This window comes from Salarias fasciatus, chromosome 13, assembly GCF_902148845.1.
Source record: "Salarias fasciatus chromosome 13, fSalaFa1.1, whole genome shotgun sequence".
In the NCBI taxonomy this organism is placed as follows: Eukaryota; Metazoa; Chordata; class Actinopteri; order Blenniiformes; family Blenniidae; genus Salarias; species Salarias fasciatus.
The window spans coordinates 14,577,015-14,593,387 of NC_043757.1; the positions used below are offsets into that span (position 1 = coordinate 14,577,015).

A 16,373-nucleotide genomic window follows, 5' to 3' on the forward strand; every position below is an offset into this window, starting at 1 on the left:
TTTATCCACCTGCACTCTTTCCTTGAACCGTGCGTGTTGCAGAGCTTCAGTATGAAATCCTTGATTGTCATTCTATCAGTCAACTATATCATTTGTCTGGCCTCAAATCAAATCAGTGGGATTTTAGACTAAAGGTATTGATACGTCAAATGTGACACGACAGAAAATCTTTTTGATGAACACGCAGCAATGATGCAACTCAGCCCAGTGTCTCAGTCAAAGAAAGCACAGACTGGCATAATCAGGAGCCCGGCTTTAAGGAGCATAATGGAGTTGTGGCAATTTTTTTTTCTGCAAAACCTGTGTATTGCATTACTGCTGCTCTAAGCACCAATACATTCTCACATTTCTGAATTATGTTTTTAATTCAATTAGATTTTTTTTATTTGACACAAGTATTTTCCAGGTGACAACGTATTCATGTCACAAAGTTATTATTATTTTTTTAATTATTATTATTTCAAAGTATATGGCTCCATGTTTCCAAAAAGAATTTCTGCACAAACTGTCAGAAAACTTCTAAGGGAAGCTTGTCTGCGTGTTCCTTGCTGTCATCGGAGTTATTAGACAAGCGTTCCCTTAATGGATAAATCCCTGTTTTCACTGTACAGGACAGACAGCATGTATGGTGTGGTGTGAGTGAGTGCTTTGTTGATGTCACACCAGATACTGATGACTTTCTGACCCCCTCCCTCAGGATCCCCCCAAACTCTGTAAAACTATGCGTTTTAGAGTGATTGTTATTGTGGCCTGCCTGAGGCTCAGCTGTACAGTAATCCTGCTGTCTAATTAGCATCTCTCTGCTCAGATTGTTAACAATGCTTGAGAGAAACAGACCTTTTGAAAATGAAGTTGAAAATCCTTTAATAGTCCCACAGGGGTAAATTTGCCGTTTTTTTTGTGTACATACTGTAGTCTTACATCTTTGACTTCAGTTCAGGAAAAATGAGAGCAAAATCAAAAGCAACTGCGACTATAACCTGCAGGCTTTATGCTAAAGAAAAGTGTCAAATTTTTACTGGATTTTTTTTTCTTAAGTTAGACAAATTAATTGACATAAATGTATAGACAATTTGGGAAAATGACGATGATGATAGTGCATGGAAGGTTTGGGTTTACACACAGTTTTAATATTTGCACATAAAAGAAAAAAGCACAATTGTTTTTAGTGGTTCCTTTAAAATCATCTTCTGTCAGACTCTTGAAGAATTTCCTTCATAAGGATGTGTGAAATGTGGAAGTACAGCATCATTGTCAATGTGGTTATGGAGGCACATTTTTAAAACAGCTTGTTTGGAGCATAAAGGCCAAGCAGGGACATTTGGTTTTTGTAGTTATTTGGAGAAATGTGCAGTAATGGGGCATAAGTAGCTCAAATCAAGCAGAACCTCGGCAACTACTCATGATAAAGTACCAAGATTTTACAGTAAGACTTGTTTTACACAAGGATGAATCTAATGTCGCCATATTTAAATTACTGTGCAGAGATTTGGGATCTTACTGACAAATGATCACTACATTCACTGTCTATGCTGCAATAAAAGCACTATAAGGATCATTCATAACACCAGCAATAGAGATAGCACAAATTGACTTTTCTTTTTGTCAAAAACATTAAAATTCACAGATTTGGTTCATTTTCTGGTTCAACAGTGCAAATGATGTACAGTGCATCAAATAACTCAGAACATACAGAGAGTGTTTGCTGAAAAAATTATGAAAATCAATGCGCCCACATACTTTAAAAACATTTATTATTTCAATATGTGGAGAGAAACTGTGAAACGGACTGGTGAATGAACTCATGTCCCACCACGAAGCAGTTCAAACAGCGGTACAAAAAAATGTTCAGCGGGCACAAGGAAGGAGGAGGATCGAATAGGAACTGAGTGTTTTTTTTTTTTTTCAGTCTGTTGATTTACTTACTGGTTGCCGTCTCTGCTTTGTTTTGCAGTTGTTTGCGTTTATAATGTATATGAGTTTGCGATTGGTTAAAAAAAGGATGCAAAGAGACTGACTGGAGACGGGGGAGGATTCAATAAGCCTCTGCTTCTTCCTGCTCCTTTTCATGTAGATTAAAGTTTTCATTTTGAGTGTATTCATTGTGCTCATTATTTTTGTTTTTTTATTGCAATGTTCAATGTAAAAACATAGAAGCAAACCAAACAAATGTTTAACCACCCTAATTTGAATTCGACACATTTGTTTGTTTGTTTGTGTGTGTGTGTGTGTGTGTGTATGTGTGTGTGTTCCTTTGGGTAGCTTGCTTATTATGTGTTTTTCAGGTTAATTGATGACTTTGAAGCCGTCTCTGTAGTTGTGAATGTGTGTGTAAATGGTTGTCTGTCGCTGTCAGTTTGAATTGCAGCCATTATAGTAAAAAGGATGTATGACTGTTCTGTGTTTGTAATCTTTCCACCATACCGTTGTGTGTGAAGTGGATCAAAACTCTTTTCTGTAGGATTGTTTGTTGTTGCACAGGTTTTAGTAGTCAGCAACAGTATTTTCTGCCTGGCGGCCACGTGGCCATTTTGATTAAAGGAATGGAAAGTTTTGTGGGCCCATCAGTGAAAGCCAAGTGTGGAGCACCTGGCAGAGAAAGATATTGCGGCATCATTTCGTCACTAATTTATGGCAGCCTCTTGACACCGAGATAAATACTGGCTGTCACCACTGGATCGTCCTCTGTCCTCCTACTTTTAGTCAAATAACCTTGATTGGAAAAGGCTCTCTACTCCAGCAACTCATACTTTCTCCTCCCAGGCAAACACTTGGAGGGCACAGTGAAGCTCGGTGGAATATATCACACAGTTTAATCCAATTTTTGTTCTCGTGAGCTTCTGTTTCATTGCTGAGAGAAAATTCTGACATTAATAGTGACTCATTTCAATTACACACACATATTACACACAGTGGCTGCAAATGCTCATTAATTCCTCTCCTGTGAATAATGTTTTTTTTTATATATATATATTTTTTTTTTTGTTGCTTGACTTCAACGCTACAACGCTGAACCTCTGATCAACACATTCAGACGTAATGAGCGATGGTCTAATTCCCTCTTATGAAAGTGAGCCGCTCAGAACACTCTTAAGGCTCTGAATCGGAGTTCAGAGGCTTTATTTGTTCTTCCTGGCCTCATCAGGCGAACGCAAAGCCCCATTTACCTGCAGAATTACCCGGGACTCAGAGACAGCCTTCCTTGCACCATGTTGAGTTTCACAGTGTGATCTGTGACTAAAACCACGTACACAAATAAACATACACTCGCTGCCGCCGCTGCTGCTGCTGCTCCAAACATCTGGTGCTGTGAACAGGCCCCTTTGCAAACGTCAGGTCTTGCGGTGCTCTGTGATTTCATGCCCACTGCAGGATCATCCCAAACACAGGCACACCTTGACTGTCACACATTTCAGTCAAACATGGAGCCTCGCCAGAATTCAAATTGTATTATTGGCACAGCGCAAGGAACAATGAAGCTTTGCATCAATGGCCGGATTAGCCCCAGATTCCCTCTGCTCGAGCACCACCTAACTGGGGCTGGATGTGATACCAGGTAAAGAACAGGACAGATTTATCCTTCCCTTGTAATGCTAAGGACTTTTCCGTTGATCCTGGGGTTTTTCCTTGTCGTTGCCTCAGTGCACAGACTGGCCTTTTATGGCGCCTCAGCAGGGAGGTGAGAGAAAGAAACGGTGATTAAGGAGATTACCTGTCTTCTGTGTGTCAGGTGCCAGTTGTACCTTTGATTTGGTACTTTGTGGTAAAAGGGTACATGAATCATTCAAATGCACACTTGGCTTTTTTTTAAAACATATATTTCTTTTTTAAATTATTAATCATTGAATGTTTGTCACACTTTTTTCCAGAAGTATCACTAATAGGTCTGTCAAAACCTGTGACTTAATCACAGACAATAACGTGATAATTCTGGCCATTCTGAATGAAATGAAGCTAATAATGTAATAAAATAGTAAAGATCTTTTATAACCATCGACAGAGGGTGTTGCATAGTTTGTATTCTCATTCCTCATTTAATAAATTTGACAACCATTCAGTCCACAATGATTATATTTGATCCCTGATCTGCACACAACCAGAAGAAAGGAGACTTATTAAGTTTTATCACATTATTGGCTGCATCTTACACTTTGTAAGGATTTTTTTCAATGTTACTTCAATCATATAATAACAATGTATTATTGACCAAATGTCATTTTGATAATGGATCCAATACAGAGTTTTACACTATTGGCAAAGGATTACATTATGATCTTTATTACATTGAAAACGACCAAAATTATGAGACTATCAGCAGGTATAGCTCTATTGGTCATCATTGCATTATTGGTTGTTACATAGGTCATAGGTCAACATTGGGGGTCAACCATAAACCATGTGAGAAGTCATCATTTCAAGAAGGATACATCCAATATATGTATTTTCCCAAAGGACAAAATTCTCAAAGCACTTTCAAAATGAAATAAACAACTTCTAAGATGTGGTGCGATTCAAACACTGCCGGTGCATTAGTAATTTATTGAAAAGTTTTATACAACTTTTACTCAACATCAGCAAAGAGCTTTACTTTACTATGGATCTCAAAAGGCTTTAATAATAGTGTGCTTTATTTTTACATTCTTCAACTCAGCATTTCTTCTTGTTGTATTTTAATACTTAAAGGATGTTGCTCAGAAACCCTCCAGACTTCAGTCCCTTTGGAAATCGTAGGATTACTGTTTCTTTTATGGTTATTTATGGTTATCTCATGTTTCAACTGGAAAAGCAGCGTTGTTGCCCATTTCACTTCCTCTATAGTCACTGCTCCAAACCAAAACCATAGAGTTGCATCTGATGCACAGAGCTGGACTGATACTCTCTGCGTGTTTCGGTTCTTTATGCCAGGCGAGGTCAATGACTGAATCTGTTCCTGTATAATAGCTGCTGTCATTTCAGTGCAAGATCATTTCAAACTTTAATTATTTTAACTTTAGTCATTGTACTGCTGGTGAATGTTAAAATGATGGTTGATAAAATGTACTTTTGATGAGAAGTGTTTTTTCTTTCACATTGATCCTGTGATGCTGTGGGTGGTTATTACACTGTGTGTTAATAATAATTTGTCAAACATTATTAAATTGATAGGAGCTATTAAGAGTGTGGAATGTGTCCTCTACATGGCTTTTTTTGATTATTTGATTAAACATTTTCTTTGTTTTATTAATTTTTTAAAATTCTAAATATTTTTATATCATCATCATTTATTAACTGCAGAACATTATTTGGATTAAACTTCTTCACATCACTGATATAATTTCTTCCTATAAAGTGTCAGAAATCCAACAGACTGTTTGCTTCAGCTTCACATTGTCTGTACAGTCAACACCGTGGCATCGATCCTTTTCTCTCCTCCAGACAGAAAATGAACTGATTGTCCAAAATGTCAAACTCCTCTCCTTCCAGTGACCGGATTTTGCAGCAGAGTTAATACCTGTTTGATAGGATGAGTTCCCGTGTAACACACTCACATCTTTTCAACACTTACAAGTATTTGTTTTTGCTTTTCTGTTCTGTTTTTGTGAACACTGCAGTGGCCAGCATCCAGAGGCTCCCAGCAGTGTCTGTGATGACTGACATCAACTTCCCCATGAAGGGCCGTAAAGGCATGGTCGACTGGGCCAGGAACTCTGAAGATAAAGTGGTCATCCCAAAGGGACTCTTTGTTTCCCAGTCAGCAGGTATGTGACTGATCACGTATATCACAGAGCCATCTGACTCCCAGTCCGATGCATCCATCTTCCGGGGTCAGAACTGTGCGAGGAGTACAAACAATTCCTGACTCAGGACATACTGCATATGCAGGAACATAAAACAAATCTGCATGATCTGTTATAAGTTCTGATTTGGTTAACATTTTGTGCGAGATCAGTCATTGCTCTGGGAAAGCAAAATAATGCCACAGTCCTTTAAACAAAACCAGTCTTTTTGCCTAAACTTGTTCGGACATCTCGTTGTTTTATTTAACACCTCAGCTTTTTAGCATCCCACCAGTGTCCTCGGCATATTGCTATCCGGAGCCGGTCAATGTGGTTAATTGGTGTAATCAGTCTTATCTGGGATATATCAAACATAAAACAAACGATTGATTAAGAACCCACACATTGTGCTTAATCCCAACCACTCTAATTTGAACAGAGGAAGACGCTGATTCTACGGGAGACTTTAGCACTTCTCTGACTGGAGTCAACAGAGTCTGTGGTACTGAAATAAAAAGAGAGAAAAAGTTCTTGGAAGTGTTACTGGCACAATTTACATTAACACTTCAAAGTTGCAAGTTTATCAAAGCCAAGTAATCTAAAACCCAATTAAAATGTTTATTTAAATTATGAAAATTCACCATATAAACCTAAAAGCAACAGTTTTCAGCATTTAGAGAGCAGCTTTCTTTTAATTTTTGCAATAAATCATAAAAAAAAACATATGACTATTATTCCTTGTGGGTAACAACTCCATGTTATGATCTAAAGTCTGTGAAGTGTGTGTGTTTACCCTTGTGTTAACACCCAGTCCACCTGTACTATGAAGTTATGTGATTTAGAAAGTCACAGGTTGACTGTATTTCACAAACATTCCTCGTTTTCTCTTTCAGATATGGAGGGATCGCCCGTCTTTATTTTGGGAACCGTTCTCTACAAGACTCTCGGACTCATGCTCCCTTCACCAAAGTAAGTACATCATGTTTGTGTTCTGGTGTGCTGGCAAGGGGAAACATGAGAAATCTAATCCTTTAGAAGCTGCAAAGGTGTCGACCATTTTTCACAGGAGTAGATCAAATCTGAAAACCGAGCTGTGGCTCTGAGTGACACAGAGATTTTACAACTTAAGAGAATTCAAACGTCAATCACATTTCATGAAGTCCTTTTCATGCAGGTTAGTACGAGTCAAAGTGCTTCGCAGAGGACTGACACAGCGATAATAAGACTGAAGAAAGATAAAACAAAAGACAGTACGACAAAAAATAGCATTAAAAGAGTATTGTAGAAATGATTAGCAAAATACTGAAGTGATGGTGAATTAAATATAATTCAAGAATACAAATACATAAATAAAAATATTACCAATAACAAATGAATTGGAAATCTAGATTTTTTTTTAAATATAAATGTAAAAATGAAAAAGAAATGCTGAAAAATCTTGGGGGTAACACGATGATACAACTACTGGAATAAAATCATTAAAAATATATAAACAACATACATACATACATACATACATACATACATAAAATAATAGACAAATACATGTCCACAATTTCAACTGGAAAACTTTTGAAAGAGGTTGTTCTTTCCCTATAAGAAGTTGGAAAAAACCTTTTTTTTCAGATGATTTTTCAAGAACTTAAACTTTACTTTATTCTGTATTTGACATAAGAACTGAAGCATCCACTGCCATTTTCACTTTTTGATCAGTTTTAGCCCCTATGTCATGAAAATAAAAAAAACATTCCAACTATCAGAATATTCATTAACATTAGACGCTGTTCCTATTTTCACAATAATTTATTTTTAAATGATTGAAATGTTTTTTCTATATGTTGAGAGTGTAAAAATAAAGATCGGAGCTGGTAACATTTCAGTGACATTCAAGCTTTATGAGATTTACCTGTACAGGTTTGTGTTAATGAATAAAACTATAACAGTAGTATAGAATGTCCGGTTAATTAGGGACGACGTTACTGTTTGAAAAAGCAGCTGGATGTCCCAAACTAACACCTGGTGTCAAAACCCCATCAACAAGTGCCTGGCAGCAACATCCTGAGGACAGACTGGTCATTTCAGGACCCACCAGGCCAGCTGTCACAGGTGGAGCAGCGGCCGTCTAACTACATGAAGACAGGCGCTCATAATCTGACACTGAAGCATGGCGACTTCACAAAGACATGAACACATGATGTTAAAAGTAGTATTTTAAATTTGTGAGTTTTTTTTTTTTAAGGTTGTGAACTTTCAATTGAAAAATAAACTTTTATCCCACCAGACGCTAAGAGTCTGTCAGCTCACCCTGAGCAGGGAACTAAAGAACCTATCCATTTAGTCATTGATTTCATTTCTAAAATAACTGCAGAATCATGAACTTGTACCATGCAAGAAAAAAAAAAAAAGCTAGAAATATATTCGGCTCAAGTGCTACTGCGTGGATCGCAGGCTGCTGCAGTCTCACCTCCACTTCTCTTTGTGTAGGTGATACTTTTCTTCCATGCAAAAAGTGCACATACGTTTTTTTTTCTAACTCGAAATAAAAATAAAATGTATTCTGTCAACTATACAATAGATGGAGATGTTTTCTGAAACGCGACTTGTAATGCCAGATTTTAAGAGCAGTGGATACAAAGACATATCTCTTTCAGCCCAGCCCAGCTTTGTACTCGCTGTTTTCTGCTCGGCTTGGATGTTTTTTTCTTTTTGCACCATTACTGGCAAACATCCTCTATATGGATGCTTTGATGTGTAATGGGCAGCTTTTGAGTCTCCCTGTTATTAAAAGAGAGAAATAGCTGGGTTAGTAGTCAAAGCAAAAAGCACTCGAGTAGTTTGAAAAAAGTTTTAGTGGAAAAATTGATTTGGAAAAACTTGCATTCTGAATTTTACAGTTTAGTTTCAGCAAACAGAGAGAGACTTTCAAGACAAAACATGTAGAAAATGTCCCCAAATTAACAAAAACAGATGATGCTACTGTTGTATGCTGTGTCTGTCAGTCTGATGCTTATTATTACTCACATCCTCTACTTGAGTTAAAGGAAAAGGTTTGATCTCTTTGATAAGAGAACAGATTATTCAGAAGTGCAGGAGCTTTGCACAGTGCATTGTTCAGCTATCTTTACTGGTTTATTTCACACACACACACACACACACACACACACACACACACACACACACACACACACACACACACACAAACACACGCACACACGCACACACACACAAAATCCAGTTGAGCTTATTCATAGGTTATGACTCACCTGGTACCACAGTTAGAATTAAAATTTACATTTAAATAAAAAAAAAAATATCATAACCTTTTGGACTTTATATAAAACACAGTGAAATCAATATAAAAGTTTTATTTAACTCACAGAAATAAGACGTATCGGTGTACCTTGGTGATTCTAAAAGTCATCTTCTTCTGCACAGTCATGGCCACCCGCTTTGATTCTTTCATGGTAACTCAGGATCATCATCTTTAGAAGTTAAAACAGACGCTTAGACTTTCTCAAAAATTATAGAAAATACTTTTATGTGTGTTCAAATGATGCAAAAGTAAAACAAAAGATGAATACTTTGGAAGATTTAAAGAGGTCCAAGGTGAGCATCAAGGCTTCCATAAACAGCATTTCTGATATAGTTAAATAGAAGTGCGGATTTCAGCAACATGCAAGAAACTTGATTCATTTTCTAATCTCTCAACGTGCTTGTCTCACTCAGGAACCACACAGTCGTGAACTCCAAGGTCATCGCTGTGACTGTGCGACCCGAGCCGAAGGCCACCGACTCCCATCTGGAAATCGAACTGGCTCACCTGGCAAATGTAAACACTCCAGGCATCTTCTCACTTTCAGTCGCAGTAACGAACATGGTCATGAACGTTGTATGTCGCTCTGATTCTGCAAATTATTGATTTTCACTTAGTTCTTCGGAGTATTAGAGAAGGAAAAGCCTTCATTTGTTGACTGAGTGCCGTTTAAAAACCCACAGCGCATGCCTCCTCCTATTAGCCGACACACTGCGATGGTTAATTGTCTTGATAATAATTTGCGAGCACCCAGTGTCAGAAGAGAGCAGTGTGTTCAGATAATTACGAGACAAGGCCTTTTTGTGATCCAGGCTTTTTTTGATTCATCTTAGAAATGAAGGGCAAGTCAGTCTGAGCATGTCAGCAAAAGTGTGTGTGTGCGTGTGCGTGTGTGTGTGTAATAGTGCAGGCTGCACACACAAATTGGTGGTCTCTATTATGTGAGCCTCGGCACATGTTGCAGAAGAAAGACCTACACGTGCCGTTGGTTTATGATGCTGATGCAGGTGGTGGTGATGAAAATGATCAGTTTTCAGCGTAATTCACCAAACAATTTTGTCCTTTTCCTTTCTTGCAGGGAACAATGAACCCCTACTGTGCTCTGTGGGACAGCACCATAATGTAAGTGGGCAAGCAGTTTCACTGTGATCGCCGAGCTTTTTTGTTGCAAAGTTTCCTGGGTTTATTTTCAGCTACTCGAATGAATAGTAAAGAATTATTGTGAATTTTCTGCAACACACACAAGTTATTTACTTTTGCTTTTCTGTCACCCTGGAATTTTGTTAGTATTAATTTTCACATCATCCTTGGGAAGGAAAAAAAAAAAAACATCTGTCAAAACTCTCAGCTCACTCAAGATTGTTCGATGTTCATTAAAATCAATCCATTAGATATTCAGCTTTTCAGAGCCTTTTAATTTGTGTTGCTAAGGCGCTACTTTTGCAGCACCTTTGAGCAAAAAAAAAACAAAAAAAAATGCCATCATGAATCTGTCAAGACTCTCAGAATGAATCACTCATGACTCATGAGTTCACCCCTGGAAGCCCCACTCACAGCTTTTCATTTCCAAATGTTTCAGTAGACATTGTAGTTATACTGCAGAAAGTATTAAAAATTCAAGAATTAAGGAACATTTTCTGCAGAAATCTTTAGAACAGGTGAATCTGATAGTCAAATACTGATTAAAAATTAATTAAAAGTGATCGCTGCAGATTTTGAGGTAAGAGAAGGACAACTCAGGCGGACTGCTTGAAGGCTTCACTGAAGAGAGAGAGACAGAGAGAGAGAGAGAGAGAGATGGGGCAAAAGAGGTGAAGAGTTCTGCCCGAGGGCTGAAGAGGATGAGACTGGTTAGTAGGATTGTCGGCGAGCTGAAGCTACAGGTTATTAGGAAGATAACAACCAGAAGGCAGGGGAGATAGGTGAGGCTGCCAAAGAGGATGACTCAAAGGCAACGCAGATGAGCCAAGCTGCTTAGAATCACATTGTGAACGCCAGTGATGTGCACCGAGCCGTACTGGGGAGTGGACAGCGGCTCGGCGACACCGAGGTGCTGTGGAGGATGGTGCACAGGTCGTTTAGGTCAAAGGTATCCAGGAAATTGCTCAGATGTCTGGCCAGGAGGGGGGATGTTGGGCCACGGTGCAGGACAACCCAGAAATGTCTTCATAGGATATTAGACTGATCTGGATGCTGAGAATAAGGTAATGCGGCTCGTGACTGGAGCACTACAACAACAAACTGCAGAGGGGAAAAAAAGAGGCCGGGCAATTCAATGAAAGACTGATGGCCTGAGAGCGGGAATACAGTGACTGATGCCTGAGTTTTCTCAGTGGTGACCAGCAGCTTTTAGAAAGGGATTACTGGCAAGCTAAGGTAGCAGTCAGTCGAATATCACAGAGCTCTACGGCGGCACTCGACAGCCGTGAAGCCCAAAGACCAGGAGCAGCTGTGGCGGTGGCGAGCGGCTGTAACACGGGGCAGGCGCAGACGAGTTAACAGCGGAGGCACCAACGTCTCACTGGGCTTTGGCAAGAGCGACTGACAGATGGATGAGCAGAGTAATGACAGGGGTGCTCGCAAAGAAAAGAGGAGGCAGCTGCAGAGGTAACACATAGCAAAGAGTCAGAGCGCTCGACAGATGAGGCTCTGCATTGTTATTCGGTGGAGAGGCCGTGACAGTGGTCACCAGACCAGACAGCGAGTTAATGGGAAGTGGTGGTATCACACTCCCACTCTCGAACCCGAGGGTTACCTGCGTAAAATGTCAAGATCCGAACAGTGGTGTCATGAGTTACATGGTCACTAAATGTAGACCGGAGTGTGTTTACATGCACAGAAAAAACCCCAAGAATCACAAGAAAAAGGTAAAGAGGGGGGTAAAAAATAAAAAGATGCCTTTTTGTTTGTGGAGATATGCTGTGATGGAGTCTTGGATCCAGGGTTAGAGCGTGCAAATCTACACCTTCAGGGATTAATAACATGCACATCCAGATGGAAGGAAGGAAGACGGAAATGTAAACATTGTTCAAATCTAAAAAAAAAGTCTTTCTAAGCAAACCAAAAGGGTGGAGTATCAAAATCGATCATTCTAAATTCTTTGAGGAGCTCTTTGAACCACATTTTGCTTTTCTGCACCAAGTTTTATTAATTGCATGATGTAATTTGATTTATGCTGTTCTTTTTTTAAGAAACACAGCACAGACATTACTCTAGTTGTTGATCCTTGCAGTTGTTGATCATATGTGATCTGCTCTCAGAACAATACAATTCACGACTGATCAGACTACAGGAGCCATTTTGAGTCAAACTGGTGAGCATGCGAGGCAAGACTGGGGATAAACAAAGGCAGGTGGTGTGGTTTCTTTCACACCACACTCGCACCATGCCAGTGTGTCTGAAAAGAGATGGCCTTATCACTGAGCCTGATTCAGTCCAAACTGCTTTGAACCACGCCAGACTGCAAGTGCTGCGTTCACACCTACCCTGCCAAGCCCAGTCCTGTTCACCTTCCCAAAAGTCAACAAGATCCACGTAAAAACATCAGGTGTGAAAGCGCCCTCACACACACACACACACACACACACATAAGAGGAGAGGGTAAACGAGGCACAAATGTAAAGCAGAGGACAGGTGTGATCACCGAGGGAGCTGCACAGGTCACTCACACACCAGGGAAAAAAAAGATGAGACACGGCAAGAGGGAATCAGACGGAGACCAAACAGAAAGCATCCAGACAGTGGAGAGTAAAGCCCCCAGAAACCTGACAAGATCACAGCACATAACTCAGGAACACATGAAGCAGAAAGACTACGTGTCCTTTAAAGACAACTTCAACGTCTGTATCACCTTAAATGACAAAACACTTTCCAAGATTGAAACCTTAATCTCTACAACTTTAAAATGAAACAAATTGACATGATTGTGTAACATGTAAGTCAGCCTGTGGAATGCATTTATTCAAATCTTTACGATATTCATAACAGCAGATAAAGAAGAATTATATCAGGCAACAGTTACTTTTACATAGCTTGTGAACTGTGCATGGTCTGCATCCAAGCCTGATATTCAAGGGCATCTGGTCTATTTTTGAACTGCAAGGATGCAACTGGGACAACTCTGCTCCATTCTGTGTCTCACTTTCCCAAACCAATTGTGCATTGTTTCCCTGATGTGCACAAAGTCACTGAAATTAGAGCAACAATAAATAAAACCACAGCATGATAATCGTCCTCCTCTCAGATATTTGACTGCTCCTGCAGCCATTCTCTGGACTTCGTGAAAGGGGTAATGCGCCATCTGTCAGCCATGTTGCTTCCATTTAAATGATAAGCGCTCAAACTGTAACAACGAGCAGAAAGGGAAAGTTCTAAAATAGAAACTAGAAATCCTGGACTGCATTTTCTATTATTTATGCTTGTTGAAAATGGCAAATTTACACATTTTTAAGCAATTTGTTGAGACAATATTGATTCTTTTGAAACAAAAAAAGTACATTTGCTGCAATTTATTAACACTGCTATTGTCCCACCCACTACTGAACAATTTGAATTGATATATAATTAATTTCAACACAAAAGTTAATGCAATATAGTAATTAAAATCTGTGCTATTAACACTTGCCAAAGATCTGAGGAAACTAGCTTTTGCCAATTTATGTGATGAGAATGATAAATATGACGCCTTTCTTTCACTAATGCTTTAACAGAAATACAGAAATCAACTTTCACAAGATAATGAGTTACCCAGCAATATCCATTTAATTTTCATTCCAAATAAGCCAAATATTCCACCTGTTAGACCTACTTTTATTGTAGTCGACCACATTTACTGGCATGTACTTGCTTTGTTTTGGCTGCAGGTGAATCTGTTCCACCTGGCTGGATCAGTGATTATCCGAAAGTAGCAGAGGAAACAGAAAACAAAGGGAAAGGAGAGTAAATATTGTTGTGCAAAGTTTCCACACTACATTGACACCGTATCGAATATTGCTTTTCCACAATTGACTTTTCGGTTCTGAAGCTCCACTGCACTGAGCAAATCAAGTCAGACACTGCACTTTCATTTATTTATTTCAAAAGTTAATATTTATTGCTGTCAAACAAGCTTGAAATTGCTATTATCCCACCGCTGTCTCATGAAGAAAAGATGAGAAACAACCCACTGACTTTAGATCAGCGATCTCCCCCACTGTGCTGTCATTTCATTTCACATTATTCCTAATTTTGAGCTAAATAAGACAATCATTGTTTTTACAGAAAATATTTTACTATCTGGTAAATTCTCTATTATTCTGACCCCAGCACGAGTTTAAACTGCATTACTTATCAGTCAAGCTAAATGAGGAACTCATCACTCTCTAAATAGTTGAGGAGAATAATTATCACCGTTTGAGGAATGTATAATCACCAAAAAAAAAATTGAAATTCAGTCTTGTTTGTTGTTCTTCGCTGACACTGAATTTGCAGAACAGGAAAATTGCAGAATGACATTACAAGCTAAGTTTAGTCTTTTGCCTTCTCCCCCTGCAATTAGACCTTTTTAAAATCCTCTGGATGCTTCTTAAGCGGTGGATGGAAGGCCTCTGACATTTTAATCACAGATGTTTCAGCATCGTCTCGCAAATCATCCATCAGAGTCCTGGAGTGGCTAAATAGGAAACAGAAAATGACCGTTTTTTATTAGAGAAGACGGACAAACAAGAATTCTCAGGGCTGCCTGTTGGCCTCAAAATCCACATTTTTCTATTTGTTCCACATAAAGGCCAAACAATTCTGTACTATATTACAAGGGGGTAATTGAAGGATAAACCTCTTGGTCTATGCATCATTCTGTAACAATGTAACCCTCTTTCTAAGTGATTAAAGCTAATAAAACAAACACACTGGGAAAAACACATCAAATAAATGTAAAGTTCATGCCCCTTGACATTTTTTCACATTTTTTCCACACTAAAATCACAAATATACATGCACTTTTTTTTTGGAGATTGTATATAACAGACCAACACAATGTGCCACGTAATTACGAAGTGGAAGGAGAATGAGACATGGTTTTCAATTTTTATTTATTTATTTTTTTTTAATACAAACCTGAGAAGTGTGCAGAAGTAGTCATCCGTCCTGAGTCAATACTTTGTGGAGTCGCCTTTAGCTGCAGTCACAACTGAAAGTCTTTTGGAGTGTGTTTCTAGCAGCTTCACACTTCCAGAGACAGAGAGTTTTGCCCATTCTTCTTTGTAAATAAGCTGAAACTCAGTCAGATTGGACATTTTATGAACAGCAACTTTCATGTCATCTCAGAGATTTTCAATTGGATTAATGTCTGGACTTTGACTTGGCCATTCCAGCGTGTGGTTATAATAGAATCTAAAGCCATTATATTGTCGTTTCGACTGTATGTGAATTGGCGTTGTTGTCCTGCATGAAGGTGAACCTTCTGTTAAAGGTATAATGGACGATTTTCTCGAAAAAGTCGAAGCCAAATGTCTGTTACTCGCTTTTTGAAAAACGCGCATGCGCCAGACCATCCTACCTGCTCTGCTGCTCCTTCGAGCGCACTTGTCGGCGTTACGCAAGCAGGTTTCTTACCCCACTACGTGCTGCAACGCTCAAGCAACAATCAACACTGGCCCGGCGAGGCGCACATCGAAGCACATAAATAACATTATGCATGCGGCGCACGGATGCCACACAGGCCCCCTGTCGGCGGGCCTGCCCAACTATGTGAAAGACTGCCCTATAGCTCAATGATAAAGAATCCTTTAAAAAATTCCTGGATCCAGACAGTGATCCGGATTATCACCAAAATGTAATGGATTCTAAGTTAGCCCAAGACCCACCTTTCCACAAAGTTTCATTGCAATCCGTCCATTACTTTTTCCGTAATCTTGCTAATCTTTACGTAAAATATGAGAGAATCCGGTCAATTTTCAAATTAAAATGAAGTAAAATAACATAAATTATGTTGCTTTTTTCGGTTGTCCTTTTCAGATAAACACACACACACACACACACACACACTCACACACACAGGGAGAGAGGGCGACAGGGCAACAGACAGAGGAACCGCACGCCACAGCCTCCGCTCCGATCACACCCCCGATCACAATGTTGTGTGATTATATATGGTGTTCTTATGGTTGTTGGTGACTGATTTGAGCTGTGGCGGAGGTCTGCGCTCTCTGAGTGCCAATTTCTAGTTTACTTTATTCTCTGAATACATGCATGAACATAAATGCACACTGTAAAGCTACAAACAAATGACCCGGTGTTGGAATAAATAAAGTTAATAGAACTGAACT

The 16,373-nt window shown here is 39.1% G+C and overlaps 1 protein-coding gene across 10 annotated transcripts in view; it reads left to right on the plus strand.

Annotated features, from left to right (window-relative positions):
- Positions 1 to 16,373, plus strand: part of adgrb3 (adhesion G protein-coupled receptor B3) — a 119,908-nt gene that overhangs the window by 73,914 nt on the left and 29,621 nt on the right. For all 10 annotated transcript variants that reach the window (XM_030106443.1, XM_030106445.1, XM_030106438.1 and 7 more), the window contains 4 exons: positions 5,592 to 5,738; positions 6,650 to 6,725; positions 9,483 to 9,585; positions 10,148 to 10,191. In XM_030106443.1, the coding sequence (XP_029962303.1) occupies positions 5,592 to 5,738; positions 6,650 to 6,725; positions 9,483 to 9,585; positions 10,148 to 10,191 (370 nt within the window). The remainder of the gene's footprint in view (positions 1 to 5,591; positions 5,739 to 6,649; positions 6,726 to 9,482; positions 9,586 to 10,147; positions 10,192 to 16,373) is intronic.